The sequence below is a fragment of the Maylandia zebra genome, linkage group LG10 (genome assembly GCF_041146795.1).
Source record: "Maylandia zebra isolate NMK-2024a linkage group LG10, Mzebra_GT3a, whole genome shotgun sequence".
Classification (NCBI taxonomy): Eukaryota; Metazoa; Chordata; class Actinopteri; order Cichliformes; family Cichlidae; genus Maylandia; species Maylandia zebra.
This window is the reverse complement of record NC_135176.1, coordinates 28,180,111-28,205,535: the sequence shown is the minus strand read 5'-3', so window position 1 is coordinate 28,205,535 and position 25,425 is coordinate 28,180,111. Positions and strand designations below refer to the sequence as shown.

Below are 25,425 nucleotides of genomic sequence, written 5' to 3'. Positions count from 1 at the left end.
AAAAAGCAAAAGCCAGCACGGAAGTGAATTAAACATGCATTCTTTTTAATGGCCAGCATGAGGCGACTCATCTGGTTGCGAAAATGAGTCATATTCAGTAGAGCACAAAGTTCATTATGTTCCTTTGGTTCATTCTACAAGTCAGAAAGGAGGATTATCGAGGGTGGGCTCAACAGTGGTAAAAACTCTCAGCTTCAGGCTCCATAACGAGACGTTATAACAAGTGTGTGATGCTACGTCCATCTTTTATGCCATCTAATGCCAAAATTCTGCCACACTTCCTCCTTTTCTTACAGAACACTCGTGCTACAGCATATGAACTCTGGTCTCCTTTTGATGTGCCTTATAGTGGAGACTTCCTATAGGACCTACTTATTAGGGGTGCAACAATACTCGTATCGATATTGAACCGCTCATACAATGCTTTTGGTTCGGTACGCATATGTATCGAACAATACAATTTTTTTAAAATTTATTTTATCAACTTTTCTTCTGACGACGCTGTCTGTGTTGAGCGCTCAGTGGATCTGCGTTCGACTACTCCACCTAGGCTGCACCGTCGAGTGCAGATCCACTGAGCACAGCGCAAGACAGAAGCTAAGCTCATTGCAACATGGCAACTGCCTCAACCTACCCGAAATTGAACCTCCCCCATCCTCATTCAGATTTGGCATTTGGAACTATCTTGGTTTTCATGTGAAGCATGACCCTGTTGGTAAGCGCGCCATGGACAAAAGTAAAACAGTATGTCGGATGTGCCACGCAATGCTCAATTGGTGGGAACTAGTGTGTTAGCGCAGTTAGCTTGTTAACGTGTTGACGCTGTCCAGCCCCACGCACGGGGCGATCCGCGGTAGCTCGTTAACTGAGATTTGCCGTGTTGTGGCGTTAACGTCACTTCAACGAGATTACCGCTGACAGCACTAGTGGGAACAACGAATATGACTGCACATTTATGCAAAGACAAGTGGAAGCAGACAAAAACAACAAGCACGCATGCTACAAACTTTACCCGAGACATGATTCTCATTATGGGGGACTTGATATGTTTAATGTGCTGCTGAGAATATAGCCCATAAGAAGGGTATAGCTTTTATTTTGGAAAGAGCCATTTCTCTTTTCCAAAGATGAGTGATTTCTCAATCAGATAGATTTATTTATTTTTTATTATTTTGTTGTTTCAGCAACATTAAATTTAAAAACTGTACTTTTGAGTTAAAATATATATTTATAATTTTAATAAATGACAAATTAAAAAGGCATGAACATTTTTTTGTATAGAAAAAATATCAAACCGTGACACCAAAGTATTGAACCGAACTGTGAATTTTGTGTATCGTTGCACCCCTACTACTTATGTGTTGTTAAATTAGTTCATGTTTAATCTGATTAATGATTAAGCTGGTCTACCAAAATTAATCTAATTTTCTTTGGAGGTCCCTTGTGCCACCCCTTGTAAACGCCCCTGATGTCAGTGCGGTGGAGGTGTTTTATTTTGAAGGAATTGACAGGAAGCGTGACGGCTGTCTGGTAGACGCTGTGTGCGGGACGGTCGCTGTAGCGCATTCCAATGTGAGCAGAGATGTAACCGCTGTGCGGGCTTTATGTTTCCCAGCCGTGTTCAGCCGCAATTTCAAGGAATAAAATGTCCAACTTGAAGGAGGCCAGCACTTGTCCTGACGGCTACAGGGCTTTAAGCGCGAGTGAGCTGAGGGAGCTTTTACAAAACGACGACAAAATGGACCAAATCATTCGCCTCAATGAGAAGGTAGGGATCCTCCGTGCTCCCCCCAAGAACCAAAGTGCCGAGAGTAATTTGCTCTGTGTTGGCGCTTCGTTAGCAGTACCTCCTATTTTTTAGCACAGTTTTTGGGGGTTTGTTTGTGGTCATTGCTGAATATTCTGCTGTTTGTGGTCCTCATATTTGGTGTGCGGTGTGTGAAACAGCCCAGCTTTCAGTGCACGGCTCATCGATTGTCTGCGTGGCGAGCGGTCGGATTTCCAATTCGTTCTCATTAAACTCCGCGCTATTAATATTTGCGGTGAATGATTAATTACTGAAGCGAATGTAAAACTCTGGGATATCTCTGTGTTTGGTTCGTACAAGTGGTTTATTTCAGTCTGTAAACCTTCTCACTGGACAGAAAGCTTCGTATCGTGGTCTTGAAGCCCCCCCACATACGCGCCGTCATGTGGCTTGAGTCCTCGCTCCGAATTCCCTTTGAGAAATCTCGCATTGCAGATTTTTTTCATTTGCATGTGGGGTTAAACTCGAAGTGGAAGATGACTTTAAGAGAAAAACTAAAGTAATTACATGCTATTAAGTTCGGCGATATTTGAATGTACATAACGTTACACATCCGAGTAAAATTCCCACTTTTAAAACTGGATATGCTTAATCTTTTCGCTCAAGAGACACAATTGTAAGTTAAGCGGCAGTACTTCATTCAAGAGTTGTGTTACTGCAGTAAACTGCATCTTGGTGTATTGCATTCAAGCCGAATTGAGGAGTGGTAGCCAATCTTTAGAAAACGCCCGAAGTCGTGTTTGTAGGTTTTTGTAAATTTGCGTGGAACCGTGGTAAATATAAATTGGACATTTTCTAAAGGGAGTAACCACTCTGCACTTTAGAGAGAGGCGCATTTCCAGGGGGGTTGCATGGTGATTTTTGTGGTGTCAAGCGACACCACATCTCTCTCTCTCTCTCTCTCTCTGACACTCACACACAGACGCACGCTCATACTCATCTTTCCATCACTTAGTTATGGTAAACCTCATGTACACCTAGCTAGCGCGTCTTATCTTACCCAAGCTTTCAAGAAATCCGCATATTCAACACAGTTTCGCACCAATTCCTGAAATACTCGTGACCTGTAATGTATTGACCTGTGTTTCTGAACATGCATTTTCCAACATTATTTTTTAAGACATCTGGTCAGTCTGGTATGCAATGATTTGTGTCCATCTACATGACATTAACATTTTCCCCTAAAGGTAAAAAAAAGTCCACACTCGGAGGCTGGGTGGTTTGGTTGGTTTAGTGAATCATTTACAGCTCACATCAGAGACCACCATTTGAGTCCCACATGTCAGAGTTTAACACTATTAATATATGGAAAAATGAATTATCAAATAAAACATGCTTTTAATTCTCACTGAAAACTACTCTGTTAGGGTTAAAGACTTAAATAAAAATAAACTCTGTAGTTGTTACGGAACAGCTAAAACTGCTGTTACACTCCTTTGAAGTCCACTGCCTGGGGCGGATGCTTATTTGGTGCATTGTAATGTAAATTCACCATGGACAAAACACAGTTACCCTCTGAAGACAAAATTTTCATTGCTCTGACCCAAGCCAACCATTTGATGATTCACATGGCTATTAAAGCTGTTCAGTTTAGGCCTTACACACTAGTAACGTTTAGGATATCAAACCATCTAGGTTTAGAGATGACCAAGCTGCTCATTTTAGTTTAGAATATAAAAGAAACTGGATCTTAATGCCTAAACACACCTATCTCTTAGGTTTAACAGACTAAATACTACTCCTAGAGCTGGTCCCAAGCCCGGATAAATGGATAGGGTTACAAACATGCAGATTGTCAAAAATTAGATTTCTGTACCGGATTGAGGCCTGGGTTAACAACCGCTGGTGCTGCTGTCCAACAGGGTGCCGGTGGAAGCTGTGTTACTGTTGGCTGAAGACAAAGGAAGCGGAAATGGGGAAGCCGTGTTAGAAGGCAGCGAGAGAGATGGGGGTGAAAGTGGGGCTTTAACGGGAAAGAGCTGGCTCATGTGATGAAAGGTAGGTAGATTAGGGTTAGGTGCAGGGACCAGGTGTAAGGAAAGCAAGGTTTGGAGACTTGGTGGCGGAAGGCAGCTTGGTTTATTTTAGGGATTAAACACTAATCAGTTTAGTTTAGAAAAAGAGCATTGGTTGGGTTAAAGCCAGTGGTTGCCATGGAGAGTGTGCATCCATAGCCCAGTTGTTTGGGGTTTTTGTGTGTTTTTCTGTGAGATCAGGCTGATGCATTAGGATCTAATGAATCAGACACTTGCAGACAGATCTACACCAGTTGTAACCAGACGTCTTTTTCTTGGGCCCCATTCGGATGAGTTTTGCCTTGGGGTTGCTCAAACAGAAAAGGCTCTCAGTTGGGATTCAGCAGCTATAGAATTGCAGTGCTTTTTCACAGCCACGGGTAGAGTAACAACAACAGCGTGTTCACTGAAACGTAACCATTGTGGATTAGTCATCCTCAAACACTGCAAGTGTGCTTAAATCGATGGAGCTAAATAATTAAGAAATGCAATTATTTTGCATTTTGTTTGCAACCCTCTGCATTGTAGCAGCATAAAACACAGTATTACTGAGACAGAAGCATGAGAGTCACATCATTAGAAACAACCCTGGCTCTGTGTCGTAGATATAATTAAAACCTGGAGTTTTGAGCAAGTTGGTATAATGAAACTAGACTCATGCAACAGGTCTTATTTCTGATGCGCTGTTAGACAGTTTGACTTTGGGAGGGCTCTATGAGAGTAGGGTCACTTTGGGAGCAGCCTCAAGTGGACATTAGAGGAACTGCTGTTCGGGGTATTTTTGGGGTTGGCTTGGTTTTTAAGCTCTGAACGTTGCTGCTTCACTGATGTATGGGATTAGTTAATAACAATAATAATGCGGAGCTTAAATTGGTTGAAAAAAAAAATGAGCAGCTACCAGTCTACCAGTCAGGTTGACATCTGTGAGAGCCATTCATTCCTCTTTTGTTCCTGCTTTTGTTTTGTTGTGATACGTGTTTGAATACCAGCTGTGTAATGCATTACTGCAGGATGCTTAACAGTTTCTGACATATTCAGCAGGAATTAGAGCACCGATGTTGGTAGGCTGAACAAGACCCACGTGTGTCCGACTGTATGACATAAAGGAGAAACGACTGCAAAGATGTTCGGAGCGCACAGCTTGTGGGAACATCAGAAATCGCTCACACGATGTGACAACAACACAGCGACCCACTGGAAAGCTGATAAAATGTCAAAACATAAACTGTAGCCTACACATGCCGTAATCACTGCTTGCTGTTTCATTAACCCTTATCAGTGAGGAATGGTATCTGAATCACTCTTCAGACTAAATGTGGGGCGAAGGTGGTGTTTACGTGGAACCTGAGGGGTATGCTGCCAACATAGTTCAACAAAGCCAGGCTTTCTTTGCTTTAGCTGGCTCTAGCTGGACTTTCTGCTTCAGGGTCTGTGTACGCTCACATAAAAAGGGGTGTGTCATGCATCACATGACTCTTCTTCCTCAGAAAATGATCCCCGCGAGAGATGTTATCAGATTATGATGGTGATTTAAAAATCTGTAAAGAACATGAAAAATGTAACAGTGAAAAGCAACAACATAGAAAATGAGACAAGCTATTAATGCTGCAGAAGGTCATTAATCTGGTGATTTAGCACCCAGAGTGATAAAATAAACAAAGAAATCAAGTTTTCTATGTTAATGCTGATTTTTATCAGTGCTGCTGTTTTATTTCTAAGATGACAGCTGCACATTAGAGCTCTGAAACTTGGGACTGGACACATTTAAGCATTGAATGTTACTGTCTCATAGCCTAATAGAGGAGTCATGGAAATAGCTTTTGTTTCCTGGCAGATCAAAGTGAAATTAATTTGAATGATTACACAGGTATTTTCACTGTGTGTCTATGGCTACGTTCACACTGCAGGTCTTAATGCTCAATTCCGATTTTTTGATCAAATCCGATTTTTTTGTCTCCTCGTTCACACTACAAATAAAATGCGACAGCAAACGCGCTCTAGTGTGAACGCTCAAAGCGGCCCGCATGCGCAAAAGAAGATGTCACACACAACGCGCTCTGTTTAGACCAAGAACAAACAGTATTGTTTGACTGATGGCCGTTAATATAAAGACTTCGGACTTTACGTTTCCCAATTTTTGCTTTAAGTTATTTTGTTATTTACATAATAATGTAAATAACCTAATAATGATCCTTATTGCTGTTTAAGAGAGGAGCGGTGCTTCAAAGGATAGCTGCAGATTTCTGTCAGAATCTGCAGATTATACAGTACAAATAAAATGTTTACGTTGTCTTCCCAACAGTTTCACTGACATCTACACTGGATGGCTAGGAAGCGTTCGCGATGTCTTCTCGGGCGCTGATAATTGGCTTCAGTCTTGTGTCGGTGACGTAAAAGGCGGATTTAATGCGACTTGACCGTTCAAACAGCAGTCGCTTTCTAAAACATCGGATATGTATCGGATTCAGTACCACATACGAAAGTGACCCAGATCGGATTTGAAAATATCGGATTTGCGCCGTTCACACTGTCATAGCATGATCGGATATGGGTCGCATAGGGTCAAAAAAATCGGATTTGATGCGCTTTCGCCTGCAGTGTGAACGTAGCCTATGTGTTCTTGTAGCTGCAGTTCAGAAGTGTAAAAGGGACCTCGCAGCAGATTAGAACCGACTATAAAGACTGTTCATACATTTTCTACATCACAAAATTAACACAAACACAATCCTGTGATAATGTTACGGATTTTGCATTTTATCCAGCGGGTTTACTCAGGTACAACTTAGCAGCTTGCACATATAAAACATATTTGCCCAGCAGATTATCCGTATTACACTTAAATCATGTTTTAAATAAAAGAATCAGTAAAAAGCGTGACGCGTTCAGCCAAGACTTGCAATGCAACCTGCTCCTAACCAGGTTGGGTGTTCAGCACGAGTTGCCATGGTGATTTAGACACTTTCATGACACAGAACTTAAATAATCGAATCATTAAAAGAAAACAAACATAAATAATCAGTCTGACATTTTATTTTACTGCCATGCATCATCTGTTGAAGCCTTAAAGTGTGAACCTGAGCCAGTCTTTAGTGGTTAGTTCAGAGGAAACTGCTTAAACAAATTCTTTAGAGTCATATCTCAGTTAATGTAATATCTCAGCTGGTGTAAAGATTGTATAGAAGATTGTATAGAAACACATTTTAAGCCTGTCTTAGGGGTAGTTTGATCTGTCCAAATAATATAATGTTAAAGATATGGCATTGAGTCTTTATGGTCCCGTGCAAAGACTCAGAACACCTTTTCCCATTTACAGCAGTTATTTTAGTTATGCATGAGAAATGTTCACTTTAAACAAGAGGACACAGGATAAAAATGCCACTCAGTCCCACATGAAATGGGATACCTGACCACTCTATTTATAATCAGCCACACAACAAGCTTCATGCTGTGTTGTATTTTCAGTTGCGCTTCATTACTTCATATTCGGATGTAGTTTTTTGGTGTCTGGAGATCTTTCCACTTTGCTGGGCTCTTTAATCTTGCAGACTGGTAAAAATCATCCTCGGAGGGGAAACCAGGTAGAGACAGACCTCACGTAACCGCTAAACTTCAGATCTAGGTCATCTTCCCAGTGATTCTGTGTGAACATGAGAATCACAACTAGCTGAAGACTTGGGGGAGGGGATGAGAGCGGTACATTAAACATGGGGGGTGGGTTTATGTCGTGGAAGCTGTCAAGTACTGAGCGCTGGCATCCAATAGATTCATTTACCTTCTTTGTCTTTGAGTAAAATTACTCAAAATTTGCTTGACAAAATTTCATGAAAATTGGTGAGGAGGTGGTGTTTGGGTGAAGGAGTAACCCATTACATTTTGGTGCAGACTGGATGACTTGCTCAAGGTGAACTGCTCTCCCTGAGAATCCTCCTAGTTCTTTGATGAGAGAAGGTTTGAATTTTAATCTCCATTTTGCCTTTTTAAAGGCTATTGAGGGTTTTCCTGGCTCAGAGTGGGCCTTCAGTGGAACGTCATTAAACTCGGGTGGTCTGCAGAGAGTCTGCATTGTTGTTCGACAGAAATCTTTGCATTTCCCCTTAAATCAAACCACAAATCCCACATGATAAAGTCTTAGTAAAGGAAAAGCTTCACTGTCAGTACATGAGTCATAGGTTAAAAACAGAGGTGTACAATTGTATTTAAAAATTCAAACGCTTTAGAGCCCTCTTTTGTAAATAAAAGGAGGGCTTTTTAATATCTCGTGTACTTATCATTTACACATTCTTCAGGGTATTTTGGAGAGTGCTGCTAGTGCTGGTTTGAAAGCTTTATTGTTTAATCTAAAAGCTTAGTTTCAGCTCCTCTTCCTCAGAAAGTTGGTATGACGATAATGCTGCATTGCTGGTGTAGACCTCTAAAGTGCCATCAACCGCGAAGCATCAGTGTAGCTGCCACCATGTAGCTTCAAACTTCCATTTAACGCATTAATATAACTGAGAATTTTTTTTTTTTATAAAATGCTTTTGTTGGGTGATAAAATCAGGACTTTAGCTATGATTTTACATGACTCTTAATGCCCATGCAGTCATCTGAGTAGGAGCGAGGCAGATAGATGTAACGTTATCCCCTTTATCTGTTTACACCAAACACACACTGGTTTCTCATTTGTTGAGGAGATGTTACTGTTGGGATTGAACCATAATTCACTGCATCATCACTTTTTGGGATACTGGGATACAATCCGGACCTGCACTGGGTACGGTTGGGTTAATGCTTGAACTGATGCTAGTACCTGGAATTCAATGCTAGTACCCTTTAGTATTTAGTATTTTATTTAAGTTCAGACCTCCCGCCCCCAGCCACCTCCTCCAGCTTTATCAGAGGGAATACTGAGGTGTTCCCCAGCCAGCTCAGAGATGTAATCTGACAGCCTGAAGAAGAAGATGCCAATGTTTCACTAGCTGCATCATGTTCATTCATGGATTCACTTTTCAGGCTGTGAAACGCAGTACACTCTTCACCTTTTGGTTAGATTTTGTTTGATCAGGTGTCTGATGTGCTGTCAAGACCAGCTTTGCAGTTTGTGTTACAAATTTTGCAGACGGCATCGTGTAACCTCGCGCAAGATTACTTTGGGGTTGCCGCAGCAACGATTGCAGTTTGTTTGTTCGTCAGCACGTTGCAGGAGTGACGTCACTAAAAGCAGTTTTTTGTTGTTGTTTTTTTACGGTTTATTAAATGCATGACATTTGTGAAGTTAATGAATAAATGAGAAAATAACGGTGATTTTTAAAAAAAAAAAATCAAGCAGCGTTATTTGATATTTTTCTCCTACATGTGGAGATTAGTACAGCTGCCTGCTGTGACCAAGAAGAAGAAAAAAAACGCCCGCTGTGAGATAAGTCAGAGGTAAAACAGTTTCAGGCAAGACAGCCAAACAATGAGCTAGAAGAAGATATAAAGCTCTGAGAAGAGTGGGCGAAACTCGCAGTGGGTTCACAAAATCTGCAGGGGGGCGACGCCACATTACACACTGTCGTTTGATCCATTATTGTTTTTATAAAAATATTTTTCTATCTCGTTTATGAAAGTCTTCATAATCATACAAGCTGGCTCCGTGACAGGAGACTGTCAGCGCAACACTGCTTCCTTTCTTGCAGGTACATACTCGGTGTTGCGTGAAGAATTCTTTAATGGAAAAGACTTTTAAGGCCTTCAATTTCTTCACAGACTGAGTTGTTAAATTGGCGGCTTGAGCCTCGTTTAAGACAACAGGAACACCTTTTTTATTGCAGTTTACGTGGCAGAAGAAAACAACAATGCGTCGCCTCGTCTTCTCCAGTGCAGAGTTCCTGACTCTGAAGTGTCATTTGTCTTGGGCGGTAAACACCGCCAGCCTATGCATCGGAATACAGAAAGCACTCCCTCGCTGAAGACTGCAGCAGTTGTTGTTTGGTAAACTGGGCGGACCAGCCGAGGCAGGAAATGCGTCCGTTTGGATTCTTGTTTAAGGAAAGAAAGGAGCTTTATTGGAGTGTGAGTTGATCTGTATTATCTTTTGATTTCTGAGAATGAATGAAAAGAAGATCTGACATCCTGTTTTTCAGCAGCTCAGACAGTCATCCTTCTTTCGACCTCAGGGCAAATTCTGCAAATTTTTTTGAGACTCATCCATCCTTTTGATGACCCGGAAAATGCGAGACAGATGCACCGTGCAGCATGGACTCAATGCAGAGGGCTTCAGGCCCAAAGAGGCTGACCGCTGAAAGTGAGCAATTGAGCAAAAAGAAAGTGGCGGGAATGTGTGAAACTGACTCTTTTAACTTTGTGAAACTCACAAAGTGGCATTGTGTCTGTGTTTGAGACGCCAGCTGCTATTGCTGGGACCAGACTTAAAGGGAGTGGCTTTGAGTTTAATAATTTATGGTGGTCTCATGCTCCAGTGACAATATCACATTTACCACTCCTCCTCCCCATTTACCCAGATCTTACTCCTTTATCAACATTACGGCTGCAAACAACAGCATTTTATAGTTATCACACTTGATGTTTTTTTGTTTTCTTTTAAACCTTGGCGTTAGCTTTCTTTTATGTTCCTCTTTCTTTACACAGCAGTTTTTGCTGGTAGCCATTCGTTGTGCTTGCGATTAGTGATAGTGTGAGTGGCTGATCCTCGCTTTTCCCTCATAGCACAAAGAAACTGTAGAGGAAGAAAAACAATATACACTGTTCAATTTAAAAAAAACCCAGAAAAACATGAACATTAGAAAAATATCATGTTTTCTTTTTAATGAGAGACAGTGTAACAATATTGTGGTGAAATAATGAACATGTGACTGAAATGCATCACTTTAACTGTTTAGGAATTTGAGGCATTTTTATGCACCGGCCATCATTTTCAGGGACTCAGAAGTAGTCAGACTAATAACTGATAAGCAGCATCATGGCCACAGAAGACCAGTCCCCCCATTCTGTTAATTCATGACAAATTAAGTCGATTTCAGGAGCTGAAATTGCAACAGGAGCGCCAAAGGGATGTGAATATATGTGAAGGTGGCCATCAGGAGACTGAAGAGCCCAAATAATCTAGTTATTTAGAAGGAATCACAGAAGACAAAGTGGATGATCACAGAATTATTATTTAAATTTCTAAGAAAAAAACCTTCACAATATTTAGTGTGTTGTCAAGAACACTTGAGATAATAGGTGTATCATTTTTAAGGTCCACAATAGGGCTGCACGATATTAGGAAAACCTGCGATGTGCGATAACTGTGATCAATACTGCGATAACGATATGACTTGCGATAAAATAAATAGCAAAAAAAAAACAAAAAACAAATACATAATTTCCGTTTTACTGCACAGTTTTATTTAATGAAAGCTGCTGTATTAGCAGTGTAACAACAAAGTGCAGTCAAACATTGAAACATTGCCCCCATAAAAAAATTTCTGAGGCTTGAATTCTGAAAGACATCCTTCCCGGTCTCTATAATTAGTTTTAAATAAACATAACTTAAATTATACTGCAAATTATCTCTATGCAGTTGTTCATCATTTTACCACTCACCAAGTAGTTATGATGCAAGTCAAAACTGGAGTGGAAACTTTACTAGATTAAACTATAGGTAAGAACTTGTCTGCTGTGGGAACACACCAAAGAACAATTGTCTACCTTTGTGGTCGTACTGGCCAAGACTAATATTATCAACAATTAAGAACAATGTAGGTAGTGTATTTTTGTAATTTTTTGAAAAAAAAAAAAGGTTTCTCTATCTTGCATTCATCCTTCCTGAGTGAATGTTTTTTATGGCAAGTTCTTGTTAAGGAAAACCAACATGTTTACTCTCCAAGGTTTTAAACATGTGCGCTGACATGTTACTATGTTTCCTGATGTACTAAAAAGTCTCTCTGAAGGTGAGCTACTTGCAGGTATGCAGAGATACTTCCTTGCAAGCTTGCTTAGCTGTGGGAATGTCATTTTGTGGAGTTTCCACCATGCCAAGGGGTCTTCCTCACTGTCTATGGCCGTGGATAGCAAGTAGCTGTTAAGCTCAGCTTCAACAGCTTGTGAGAGATGCATAAAAGAGGAGGTAGGGATTGGAGCTGCCTTGAAGAAACTGCCCAGGGACTTTTTTGCCTTCTTCAGGGGACGACTGGGTGGATCATCTGTCTGGGCCTCTGGTTCAGCGGAGCTTCTCTCCTGGAACAGAAAGCAGATTATAAGAAAAGTAAACATTTTGGACTAAATATGAATTGAAAGGTTTTATATATAAGCATGCATGAATACCTTCTGTGCCACTGCTTCCATTTCTGACATCACTCTGGTCTTGATGTCTGAGACTCGATCAGTGCTGGTGTAGCTGACTTTAAATCTGGGATCCATGAAGCACGCCATGTCCATAAGTTCCTGGGTAGCTGGATTTTCATATTTAGTAATCAGGTACTCGAGGATTTTCTTCTTAATTGATTTTGTCAAATCACTGTCTTCTTCCTTCTCTGCAAGCACCGACGTCTTCATCAGATGAAGGACTGGTTTTACATATGAAACACTAACGTAGCTCTCACCAGACAGGGCATCTGTAAAGTCTTGCAGGGGGTGTAATGCCTGGTTGACAGACTCCAGTACCTCAAGATCCTGCCAAGTAGGAATCAAGTGTCTTGATTTCTTGTCTGCTGAGATGACATCAGAAATGGCCCGCTGCTGCTCCAGGACTCTCTCAATCATCTTCTGCCTGGAACCCCACCTGGTTGGGCATTCTGTGATCAGTGTGTGCTCTGGGAGGTTGAGCTTCTGCTGTGCTTTTTTCAGAGCCATCTTTGCTTTCCAGCTGTGGCAAAAATGTCCAACTAACTTTTTGCAAAGTCCAATGGCTCGGGCAATGCGGGCATCATCTTTGATAGAATTTTCTGGAGAAATAAGAGGAAACAAAAAAACTGTCATGTTTAAAACCTTTTTTTTAAAAAAAAAAAACTAATTGAAATTTATAACTAAAGTTGTCTAAAAAGGTAACATTATCCTTATCAATATCAATTTGATAATAATGTATAGCACATTTTCATTGCTAAAAAGATCTGCCTTGAATAAAACTTACCGATTGCAAGGTGCAGCCTGTGTCCAAAACACTGAAGTCTGACCCAGTTGTTTAGCTCCGTGGCTCTCACAACATTGGCACCGTTGTCTGTGGTGATGGACACTTGTCGATCTTCTTTAAGATCCCAGCTGGCTAACACCTCACGTAATACATGGGCTATATTTTCACTAGTGTGGGAGTCTGGAAAATACACAGTCTCTAGACACCGTGTTTTCAGTTCAAAGTCTTCGGTGAGGAAGTGCACTGTGAAACTCATATATGGTTCCGTTGTACGACTTGACCATAGGTCTGTAGTGCTTGCGTAGTTTTCAGCTTGGCTCAGTTCAAACATGACGGTCTTGCGGCATGTTTCATACATTTGTGGAATGGCGACATGTGAAAAGTAGTTTCGTGAGGGGATGCGGTATCTCTGGTCCACTTTATGTATCAGACTGGTGAAGCCCTCTCTGCTAACTGTATTTATAGGCATCATGTCTTTAGCCAAAAAATGTGTAATGGCCTCTGTTATTTCTTTGTACCGCTTCGACGTTTTCTCATAAGGAATTCCACTTGAAAAACTCTGATACAGAGACGGCTGTTGGACTGCTGCGCTCTTTGTCTTAACATTAGCAACCTTTGTTTGGCTAGCCCTATCTTTCTGGAACTCTTCAAACAGTTCTCTGTGGTTGTATTGAAGATGATGGTGGAGATTAGTCGTGTTTCCTCTGGTGGTTGCCACGAGTGTTCGGCAAGTTTTGCAGAGTACCTGTGTTTGGAGAACGTCGTCTTTATCAAATCCAAAGTACCTACAAATAAGTGAGGTACTATTTTTTTTTTTTTTTAGCCACGAGTTCAGTAGCATTCTCGTCACGCGTCTCGCTCTCAGCCATTACAACTCTGACTCGTTGCTGCAGCGTTGTTCGCGCCCGACCTGCGTAGGAGGCGGGCCTCTAATCCATTTGATTGGTTAATGCCGTGAAGGGCTCTATTCGACTGGTCAAATGTGTAAATGGATTTCTTTGATTGGTAAATTCTTTACAGCACGTGTGTAAACATTTTAAGGTACCCAATTATCGCAGTTTACGCCGTCTTTTGCGATGGGCCCATCGCGCAGGCTGATATCGCGATGACAATAAATTTTCGATTTATCGTGCAGCCCTAGTCCACAATCAGTTTCTCTCACTGAAGTGTTAAAAACATCCTTCTAGTTAAATTTTTTGTCCACTTGCTTCTGAGCCTCTGAAAATGAGGCGCTATGTATAAAAATGTCTGTAATTCCTAATGCAGGTGATGCAGTTCTTTCTTGAATTACAGCACAAAGTCTGCAATTAGCGTTTTGATGGTTTATACACACCACAGTCAAAGTCGGAGGCAAAATTGCAAGAGATGTGTCATTGCCCAAATACTTTCACTGTTCTGTGCAGCACTGTGGCTGCACAGCTGTTCATGAGCCGGTTGTCACGAGAGTCTTTGCATGTACGAGGGAAAAATGTCAGCTAATTTAACACTAATTGTTTTTCTTTCCCCTCACAGTTTCAGGAGCTCCAGTTTGACAGGGAGATGCTGCTGACCTCTAACCGGAGTTTGGCCGAGGAGAGCCTCGCTCGGCGACCTCGCCTTAATAACGGCAAGCTCCAACTGGCGGAGAAATACCGGGAACTGTCCAACCTGGCAACCACATGCTGGGAAAAACAGAGTCAGCTTGGTAAGTTTGCCCCCACCGCCGAGGAGACAAAGACGGGGAGGGGGGAAGGCCAGTTTTGGGTTTTTCTTTCTTTCTTTTTTTTTTTGGGTGGATGGGGTGCCAGCGCAGAATCACTGTCAAGACATAAGTCAAGACGAGTGTGGTTGTGATGACAGGGTCACTGGTTCAGAGTCCAAAACCGGGTGAGTAAATATGGGCTTTCTAAGTGAGAGTGCAGCACTGAATTTTTCATTTTTCTGATGATAGCCTCAGAGATTTCAAAAGGTTCAACCAAAAGAAAAAATTCCTCAAATCCAAAGGAAAGGTTTCATCCCAACCACTTAAGGTTTAAACTAATTACACACGATAACCCACAGCGGCTCCTCGTTGTCTCTTCCCCATGTGATTGCACTAAGAAACACACACTCGCTGTTGCACACTTTGAGACACAGAAAGCAAAACTAAATGTAAATCACGTTTGACTTGATGCGACACCCTCGCTGGTTCAGAGGATGAGATGATGGAAGTTTCACGTCGGGAGTGCAGCAACGCTTCAGAGTGTCAGCGAGACGAGCCTTCAACCGCCTCGGCGTGACTGGAGTTCGGTCATGGGAACGAAATGGAGCATATCAAATGCCAGCAGGAAGCTTGCAGCAGTTGTCAAGGAATTTGTGGGGTGAAAGGGGCCTTGTCTTTGTTTAGGGAAGTCATGCTTTTGACGGCGCGGCAGCAGCAGAGGATGTCCTCTAAGCCATGCTCCTAAATTTTTAAGCCTCGTGAACGAGTTTAGACATTCCTCCAAGAACAGTTGATAAAATAAATCCTGCTGCATGAGTTTCCATAGGTAATGGCGGCTGCTGCTGCTTATTTGTAAACCTAATGTATGAGTTTGTATGGATCAGGTCTAGTGCGTGGTTTCTGACACAGCTGCCGGCCAGCGGTTGAAGTTGGAACTTGGGTGGAATTTTAAACTTCCTGTCAATGTGTTCACGTTATTACACAGATGCTATCCCACCTCCCCTGCAAAGCAGGATGGGCGGGGGTCCGTACTTCCTCTCCAAAACATCTGATTCTCATTTGGTGCTGGAGGAGTGTGTGTGTGGGGGGGGGGATGAATGAGGCGAATAATCGTAGCGGAGACAAACGTCGGAGTGGATCAAGGCAGACAGCTGTATTGTTTAATACATCCTGCAGTTTGGTGTAGGGAACGCTGGCCTGGGTGAGCTGTAGTTGTAGTCCCCGGGTGGAGCTGAGGCCTTGAGTGTTTCTGCTTCAGTTTCTCACAAATATTATTGGCATTGTTTTCCACTGCTGCCTTCTCCTGTTACACTAGAAACCAAGAGCTCTGACTTCCATGGGATGGAAACCCACTAAAAACATGAACATATTGTGGCTTGTTCAGAAATATTTGTTGAAGATGTTCTTTTATGACAACCACCAGGTTTCTAGAGAAAAGGAGGAACAACACTAATGAGCGGGGGGAAATAAATGAAGAGAAACTTGAGATCGCTGGAATGTGACACAAAAGAGGACTATGTTGACAAAAGAGACTCCAAAGCTGGGATTAATGTTCGCAGATCACGCCAACTTAACTGCCTAACCAGACCAGTAAGATTTACTAGTTGGACCTCTTTAAACGGCAATATTTGTAAACATAAAAGTTACCTGTGTGTGTGTGACAGGTGTGGAGGTGAAAACTAATCTCTGGACCAGTCTCCAGTTGCACTGAAAACACAAATTAGCCCAAATAGAAACTAGTGTTGGTGTGACTTTGCACAAACTGGGTAGTGTTTAACTAGTAAACATTGACAAGGTACACAGTACTGATGGGGTACTTATAGATGGCTGCTCACACTCAATCAACAGCCCTGTTTCAAATTTAAAAGTAGTCACCATGAAAGATAAGATAAGATAAGATAAGATAACCTTTATTAGTCCCACACGTGGGAAATTTGTTTTGTCACAGCAGGAAGTGGACAGTGCAAAAGTTATGACGCAAAAATTAGAATACAATAAGAATAAATACAGTACACAGCTGTACAGAATAGAATAAAATAATATACTATATACAGTAGAATAAAATAGAATAAAAATATACAATAAGATAAAAATAGAATACGAATGCTATATACAACTGAGTAAAAATACAACGATGCCAGAAAAGATTATTGCACTTAGTGTTATTGCACATGTGTGGATGTGTGTGTTTGTTCAGTTAAAGTCTTTGTTGTGGAGTCTGACAGCAGTGGGGAGGAAAAACCTGCGAAATCTCTCCGTCCCACACCGTGGGTGCCGCAGTCTCCCACTGAAGGAGCTGCTCAGTGCTGTCACAGTCTGCTGCATGGGGTGGGAGACGTTGTCCAACAGGGATGACAGCTTAGCCGCCGTTCTCCTGTCACTCACCACCTCCACTGGGTCCAGAGGGCATCCTAGAACAGAGCTGGCCCTTCGGATCACCCTGTTCAGTCTCTTCCTGTCCCCAGCAGAGATGCTGCCGCCCCAGCAGACCACACCATAAAAGATAGCAGAAGCCACCACAGAGTCATAGAAGGTCTTCAGGAGTGGGCCCTCCACCCCAAACGACCTGAGTCTCCGCAGCAGGTACAGCCTGCTCTGCCCTTTCCTGTAGAGGGCGTCTGAGTTATGAGTCCAGTCCAGTCTGTTGTTCAGATGAACACCAAGGTACCTGTAGCTGTCCACAGCCTCAATGTCCATACCCTGGATGTTCAGTGGTTGCAGTGGAGAATGCTTGTGCCTGCGGAAGTCTACCACCAGCTCCTTGGTTTTACTGGCGTTGATCTGGAGGTAGTTCAGCTGGCACCAGTCCACAAAGTCTTGAGTCAGTCCTCTGTACTCCTTGTCGTCCCCATCAGTGATGAGGCCGACTATTGCAGAGTCATCAGAGAACTTCTGCAGGAAGCACTGGGTGGAATTGTGGGAGAAGTCTGCAGTGTAGATGGTGAAGAGGAACGGAGCCAGAACCGTTCCCTGTGGGGCCCCCGTACTGCAGACGACCCTGTCCGACACACAGCCCTGAGTCCTCACATACTGTGGTCGGTCGGTGAGGTAGTCCAGGATCCAGGTAGTGAGGTGATGGTCCACTCCAGAGTTCTCCAGCTTGTCCTTCAGAACCGAGGGAAGAATAGTGTTGAAGGCACTGGAGAAATCAAAGAACATGATTCTCACAGTGCTTCCAGCGGTCTCCAGGTGAGCGAGGGAACGATGTAGGAGGTGAATGACGGCATCATCCGCGCCAATGCCAGGCTGGTAGGCAAACTGAAGTGGGTCCAGTGATGAGCTTGTTAGGCGCCGAAGCTGAGCCAGGACCAACCGCTCCAGGGTCTTCATCAGGTGGGATGTCAGAGCCACCGGCCTGTAGCTGTTGAGGTCCTTGGGGCGTGAAGTCTTTGGCACTGGTACAACACAGGAGGTTTTCCAGAGCTGTGGGACTCTTCCCAACCTCAGGCTCAGGTTGAAGAGGTGCTCCATCACCCCACACAGTTGGTCCGCGCAGGACCTGACGACCCTCGAGCTGATGCCATCTGGGCCCGCTGCCTTCTTGCCATTAATCCTCCTCAGTTCCCTCCTAACCTGGGTGGTTGAGAGAGACAGGCTGGAGCCTTGTGTTGAGTGTGTATTGGATGCTGTTGTTGGGGGTGGGGGGGAGTGAGCAGGGTGAATAGAGGAGGCGTGAAGTGTCTGAGGTGTCAGAGGTGGAACAGCAGCAGTGGGGGTGGGTGAGTCTGCAGCCGATGTTGTAGACTGTCTCATGGTTGAATCAAATCTGTTGAAGAAATGATTCAGTTCATTTGCCCACCTCACATCCCTCCCAGGCAGAGAGTTCTGCTGTTTGTGGCCTGAGATGGTTCTGAGGCCTCTCCAGACTTCACCAACGTTGTTTTGCTGAAGCTGGTTCTCCATCTTCTGCCTGTAGCTGTCCTTCCCATTCCTTATCAGTCCCCTCAACTCTCTCTGCACCCTTTTCAACTCCTCTTTGTCTTTGGATTTGAAGGCCCTCCTCTTCTGCTTGAGGACAGCTTTAATTTCTGGGGTAATCCAAGGTTTGTTGTTGGAGAAACACCGTACAGTCCTGGTAGGTACGGTGTTATCCACACAGAAATTAACATAGTCAGTAATGCATGTAGTAAGGCTGTCGATGTCCTCTCCATGGTCGTCACAGATCACCTCCCACACAGTCGACTCAAAACAGTCCTTAAGAGCCTCCTCGCTCTCCTCTGACCATCTCTGCACTGTGCGGGTGGCTGGTGGCACCCTGCGCACTAAGGGCTCATACACAGGGACAAGGTGCACCAGGTTGTGGTCAGATTTGCCCAGTGGAGGGAGAGAGAGAGGGAAAGAGAGGGAAAGAGAGAAATTACGGCTTCTAGAGACCACTACTCTACATCATCCATTGGTTACTGAGGTCCCATTGTGCAGCCTCAAGCTGTTACTGTGTTAACATCATAGATCAAGTGTGCAGAGGGTCAGTTTACCACTGCCTTTTGTAGCCGGAGGAGTTGCCCCCTGCTGGTCAGTAGAAGTAATACAGCTTTAACCCCTTCATTTAACAAACAATTCAAGCCAAAGGAAACCACAAGGCTTGGTTAGGTTAACACATTTCTGTTATAGAATTTTCTTTTGGGTTTACCAATATAGGTTAAAATTACATATTAATCAGTATACGTGAACCTAACCTTAAACAGGTCACTGGGAAACTTGCAGATATTTAGAGGTTGAGCCACTCATGTGTTAGACTCACTTTTCAGACTGAGAACCTCTGACCTTGAGGCCCAACAATAAGACATTAATGCATTATTTAACAAGTACTCAGCACTCTGTCTGGACCGCAACCACGTTCGAACTCCGCCTTAGTTTTGATTTCTGTTACTCGATTTCTGCTACTGTATCTGTGCACAGACAGGCAGGCATGTAACTAGAGACTATCTTCTGATGTGATCGCTACAGCTGTGGCGCCACTGACTTCTCATATTTAGATGCCACATAAAGAAACTTTAAACGGACACTTGGATGCATTCAATGTACGTAAGAGTTGGCGACTGCCACCCTCTGCAACCCAGATAAGCAGCAAAGGTTGGATGGATGTATAAAATATGATGTGAAATATAAATAATGTGGATCATGGGCGTAAACACAGACCCCTTGGCTGCCTCCTCCTTCCATACCCATTTACTCACTACTTTAGTAGCCATTTTCACACAAACCTTTATTTTTCCCCAAACTAAAAACCCACCAAATTATTAAAAAACACATTTGTGGCCAGTTTTTCTGAGCGTGTTTTCCATGATGAATTTCTTGTGGCTCAGGAGATGGAGGGAGTTGTCAACTACTCTAAAAGTCAGTGCTTCAGTCGCTCGCACCTCCATATGAACACCTGAGCCGAAAAGGTCTGTTTGCTATTTACAGATACTTAAAATGACAGCAGCTTCAATCGGTCACGATATATGGAAGCCGCTGTAACTGTAAGTTGTTTTTAGTTGGAAGTCGGTCCACAGTTACAGGCGCACGCGTGAAAAGAAGTGGTATCTTTGCTATATTTTACTTTGAAAAGGATTCTTGGACAGCCTATTAGCAAAGCAGAGGAAGTCCAGCTGAGGCAGGTAACTGTACTGAACAGCATTTCAAACTTTGGATTTCTCAGTCAAGTCACATTGAAATCAAGCTCAAACATCAGCTGATAGCATTTCCAATTTCCTGGATTATCGATTGCATCTGAGGGGAACAAATCTCTGAAACTGTCGATCGGCTGTGTTATCAATTCTCTTTGTTTGGGGGTCGGGGAAGAGGCTTCTTGGGCTGAATCTCATAATACTTAAAATTTTTTTACATTTTACAGTCTGGATGCCGCTAGTTTCATGTCACAAATGTGCTCGATTAACTGCATCGTTCTTTCAGTATCCTCATAGTCTTTTGTTAATGAGAAAATAATTACTGCAAGGAAACGCTACCTGGTAGTGATGTTCCCTTCGCCCTGCCTTTGTTTTCTCGGTTTTTCAAATGAGGCATTAAAAGCTTTGCTTGGGTATCACAGCAGGGAAAGATTGAATTATGGGTACAATAACGTGGACGTTTGACAAGAGCTATATTTGTCCTTATTGCTCCATACTGCTCTACATTGAAACACAAGAACAATGCTGTTTTCTTCTTCTGTGTGGGTCGTCAGCTTTTGAGGAGGCTGATGTTTGCCCGAGGCACATTAGCTCCAGTCTTATAGAGTGGTATCATGTATGTAGCCATCGAGTGCATATTTAATTAACCTTTCAGTGGTTTTCCCCTGGGTTGACAGCTTTGCGGTGGGCCTCAGCTAGGGAGTTGGGGGTGGGGTATCTTTTGCCTATCAGCTGCTCTTTTTTCAAATTCAAAGCTGAGCAAGAGTCACCCCCCCATTGATTTATGTGGTTTAACCCATATATGGAAGACTTTATTGCTCTTAGAGCAGTAGTTCTCCTTTTTTTATAGATGCCTAAAGAATTCAGACCCAATGATTTTTAAATTTAAATAGTCTAAGTTGAAATTCACATTAAATACAGGTTGTTGCAATTGCCAAACGTCACCAAACTCTTGTTTCACCTTATAGTTTTCATCCAGTTGGCCTCAACTGACCTGCAGTGGCTCAACAGTTTGCTGGTGGGGCCCATGGTTCATTTTGAGAAACACTCTATCCTACAGTAACACAACGAGCTGTCTTCATTTAAAATAACCTTGTCTCTATGTCGGTTGTCTCTGCTTCCTGCTTGCCTCTACTGACTAGAAGCACAGAGTGAAACAGACATGCGGTGAAATCGAGAGCACAGGAGAGACTCTTGTATTGCGGTGAAGTTAAACTAGTACACAAAGAGTATAAACGGTACACATGTAATATGTCATCTTGACTTCCGTGATAAAGACAGAAAGACGGCGATAAAACCGAGAGCAGAGGAGAGAAACTGTAAACGAGGACAAAACACATTAGAGACTCAACCCTGAAACACAATCCTGAAATTAAACTAGTGCACATGTTTAAAAAAACAAACAAAAGTAATGCACAGTCTTCACATGAGAAACGTGGTGAAACCAGGAGCAGAGGAGAGAAACCAACTGTAAAGACTGTACTAGTTTCATTTCAGGACCGTGGAAGCAAAGTGTATATAAAAAAACACAAATCTAACATTTTTGGTGTCTCTGTGGAGGGGACAGTCTGTCAGTAGTTGGTGGGAACATTTGTGTGTATATTTCTTTATTTTTCAGTGATTTCTGTTGCGAACATTGGCAGTATGCAAGTATAAATGGTTAGAAGCTGCTTTTGTCCCTTTCTGGAATCAAGGGCCCATTATTTTAATGATTACTGATTGGTTTCACAGTAGATCTGCCACCTTAATTACTGCAAACTGGAAATATGTTGTGTAAGGTGCCAAATCTTGACTTGTAGCAATAGTAAATGAGGAGCACATGAGGACAAAATGGCCCTCTGGAAAGCGATGGATGATCTCATAGTCCTTGCCTGTTGCAACTGGGAACCATTTTACCCACTGTTAAAGCTATAAACTATGTAGACTTCATATGAGGTTTGATTTTGAAGAGATATCAAAACTTTTGCCATAGCTGAAAACATGAAAATGAGGCATGGCAGCTTTGTAACGCCGCTTGTCAGCGCTGCGAGCGGAACGGTTGCTGGCACCAGTTTAATCAAACCGTTGTAGGTAGTCGGATCGTTGCGGATCGTTTGAGGCCATTGAATGTTTTCAGCTGTTTGAATTCTGTGGTTTACTAACAGCGACCTGACTGCACCTTTCTTTTATATCCACGTGCCGATCGCTTTTTTACGTTTTTTAAATTTTACAGAGTAATAAGAATGAAAGTGCAGATATTAATATCCTGTCATAAAGCAATTTATAAAAGCAGTGGCCTCTCAATAAGTTCTCTTTACACCCACATGTTCAGGACAATCAGAGGTCAGCATTAGACGGGACTGTACTTGCTGTGTCTTGTTTCATACTTGTAGCTGGGTGTGGTCATTAAAATGGGATTATTGGCTTTCTTGTTGCTATCATAGCAGATCTAAATGAATGGGAACTGTGAGACTGTGGATTTAGACATTTATGAGGCACTTGGCCTTCTGATATCATTCACTTTTTGACTGTGTGTGTTGGCTCAGTGTCTGTTGCATATTTTAGAGATTCAGAGTGAGTGAAGTGGTGTCAGAGGAGATGCTGAGCGTGTTGCACTCAACTTGGGTGCATGTTTCTACCTCCGCTTTCAGCTCGAGGGCTGCACGTGTGAGTATTTAATCCAGGCTATCGGTGTGACCGTTGTTGGCTGCTTCACCACTTGCCCTGTACTGACCGGGTGGTGTTTAAACACTTTCTTTAGCAGCTCAGATATAACTTAATGTGCATATCGATTTTCACAGGGGCAGCACTTTGAGCAGAGATATGCAGACCTCCCTTTTCCAATGCACAAAGCAAACAGCAAACACAATGAGGGAATCTAACTGTCAACAAAAGACAAGTGGGAGCAAATCACAGGTACAGACGATCAACCACAGTTGGAGAACAAATGAGGGCGGAGCAGACGGTCACAAAGGAGGGAAAAGTTAGATTAGACATAAGAGAAAACTAACCTTCAAAGTAGAGCAGGAAATGACGAGGGAACAAATGCCACTAATTTCAAAACAGAAATCATCTCAAACACCCAGGACCCCAGAAATAGGAGCTAAAACCCGTCACCAGGCACCCACCCATGGACCTCGGTATCCTGTCCCAGGATCTGGCCCCTAGGTTATTTGTTCATAGGGTTTTTTATTCTTTTTTCTTTTTTTCTTCAAACGTGTTCAGTCTGGCCTCTTATCCAAGACACTTTGCTTTGGGCCACTAAGGCTTCTGGGAAAATTCAGCACCACCACATTGTGTCCACCACAGTGAGCTGGTGATTTTTGGATGTATAATGGTGACACTAGTGGGGACAAATCAAAGCAAACATCATCTTGTCTTCACTAAAATTAGAAACTAGTGACCAAGCCCACGAATGCTCATAAGGAAGGTTACTGAGGTCATGAATCATGAAAGCTGATGGGTCAGTTTCTCATAGAGGTCTATATGATTGGACCTTTTTGCTGGTGGGGTTTTTGCTGGCACAGATTGGACCTTTGTGGGGTGACTAGGCACATAAGCACAGTGAGTCTGCAGACAGTAGGAGTCAGAGTTGGCTCATCTGACAGACATTTTGGGCCTATTCAACAAAAGTGATTTAAAAACCTATTTTGTCCTTGCAGGCCATCAAATGCAGTTTTAGATTGTCTGTCTGCAGGTGGATCTGATTCCTGTTGGGTTTGTATTTATTAAAAAAAAAAGGCATCTGTATCATTGTAACAAGAAAGCAAGTGCACAGCAGCAGGAGTGTTCGAAATGGGCAAAATCGAAAAATAGATTGAATATGAAGCTGCGAGCGGAGGTCTTCAACTTGTCGGGCTCCAGCATTAGAGAGCGGTCTTAAAGCCAAGTTTAATCCCATGAGCTGTGCTGACCGTGGAGGCTGGAGAAACATCGTTAACCCTCAAAAACTCAAAGAGCAGAGAGTGAAGGGGCAGGGAAAAGACGTGATCGAAGGGCCACAGCAGCAGATGGGAAAATCATCTTTACACTTCAAATCTTGTTTCTTTGGCTTTCAGCAAAGTGCTAGTTTCTGTTTTGAGCATTTTTAGAAGAAGCTGTGAAGCTGTTATCACACTTGTGTAGCAGTTTGTTGCATTAGAGAGGACAAACACAAGGCTGATGTGCTGCAGGCGGTCTAATTCACTGCTGCTGACTTGCTAGTTAATTTTCAATCCTCTGATACATGCAAGTCCTGCAAGGGCCCCATCTGCAATACCGTGACCTATTTGTGTGTGATCGGCGACAGATCACTTCCCCGACATCTTGAGCTGCGTTTCTTAACTTGATTTCTTGTGTCAGTGCAGCAAATTTAGCAACCTTCGAGGGGAAAAAGATCGCATTAGCTCTTGTGGAGCGTTGGCTTCCACATGTTTGTGTTTCCAGCTGCTGCTCCATTAGTCGTACTCATTGATATTCCGCAGCCTTCGACCCGAGAGGACATTATCAGCAGGACAGGCGTGCAGTGTGCGAACGTGTCGTGCTTAAAGGCATAAATAGACTCTAATAAAAGCCATTTCTGTTGGTCATACAGAGTAAATCGGTTCACTGCATTCCCAGTTCACCGATCGGCCGAGCTAACGTATCGCTTTTCGGCATGCACACCGGAACTATGAACAAATTTATTTATTTATTTTTAGCATGGTTCACTGGGTTTTATTCATTTATTTCTGGGGATAAAAGCAAAGAAATAAAGGTTAAATAGAAATCATCAAAAGAGAATAAACACTGTAAAGATAAAAATGGAATCTGGCACAGCAAATAAGAAAACTGCATAAATAGGATGATGATAATATTCATTTAACATCAATAGCAGTTACATATATACACGCACATGCATGGACATTAAATCAGCCCTGACAGTCTCACAGAAGTCTCTGTGATGGAGTTGCTTTAAAATCGATCTGAGAACAATCCCTCAAATATGAATCCAGCACTTTTCAACTACTCGATGTGTTTAAATCATCATTAACCATACCAAATATGTGATTGATTGATTGGCAAAATCACGTATAATCACTTTTGATTCTCCAAAAAATGATTTACAGTGCTTAGAATCAAAGATTGCGTTTATGGCATGAATTTAAAATAAAGATCAATCTGCATAAAGATCAGTCTGATCTTTCAGTTGAGCGGACTGACTTAAAGTGTAGGTAAAGCAGCTTGTTTCAGATGGTGACATAGCTGCACTGGTGCTTATTATA

General features: G+C 42.6%; 2 protein-coding genes across 3 annotated transcripts in view; one reads left to right on the top strand and one right to left on the bottom strand.

Annotated features, from left to right (window-relative positions):
* Positions 1–595: 595 nt before the first annotated feature.
* The window catches only part of vps37d (VPS37D subunit of ESCRT-I), a 54,026-nt gene continuing 29,196 nt past the window's right edge, over positions 596–25,425 (top strand). The window contains exons 1-2 of one of the 2 annotated variants that reach the window (XM_076889419.1): positions 596–715; positions 14,426–14,597. In XM_076889419.1, the coding sequence (XP_076745534.1) occupies positions 704–715; positions 14,426–14,597 (184 nt within the window). In that variant the 5' untranslated portion in view covers positions 596–703. Of the gene's footprint in view, positions 716–1,526; positions 1,769–14,425; positions 14,598–25,425 lie in introns of those variants that run through there. The other variant, XM_004551184.3, reaches the window with a different exon arrangement.
* LOC112435421 (E3 SUMO-protein ligase ZBED1-like) lies at positions 11,081–13,382 on the bottom strand. The gene is made up of 3 exons (XM_076888817.1): positions 12,914–13,382; positions 12,109–12,728; positions 11,081–12,021 (listed from the first exon to the last, which is right to left on the bottom strand). Exons 1-3 carry the CDS (start codon positions 13,380–13,382, stop codon positions 11,626–11,628), a joined length of 1,485 nt encoding a protein of 494 aa, XP_076744932.1. The 3' UTR covers positions 11,081–11,625.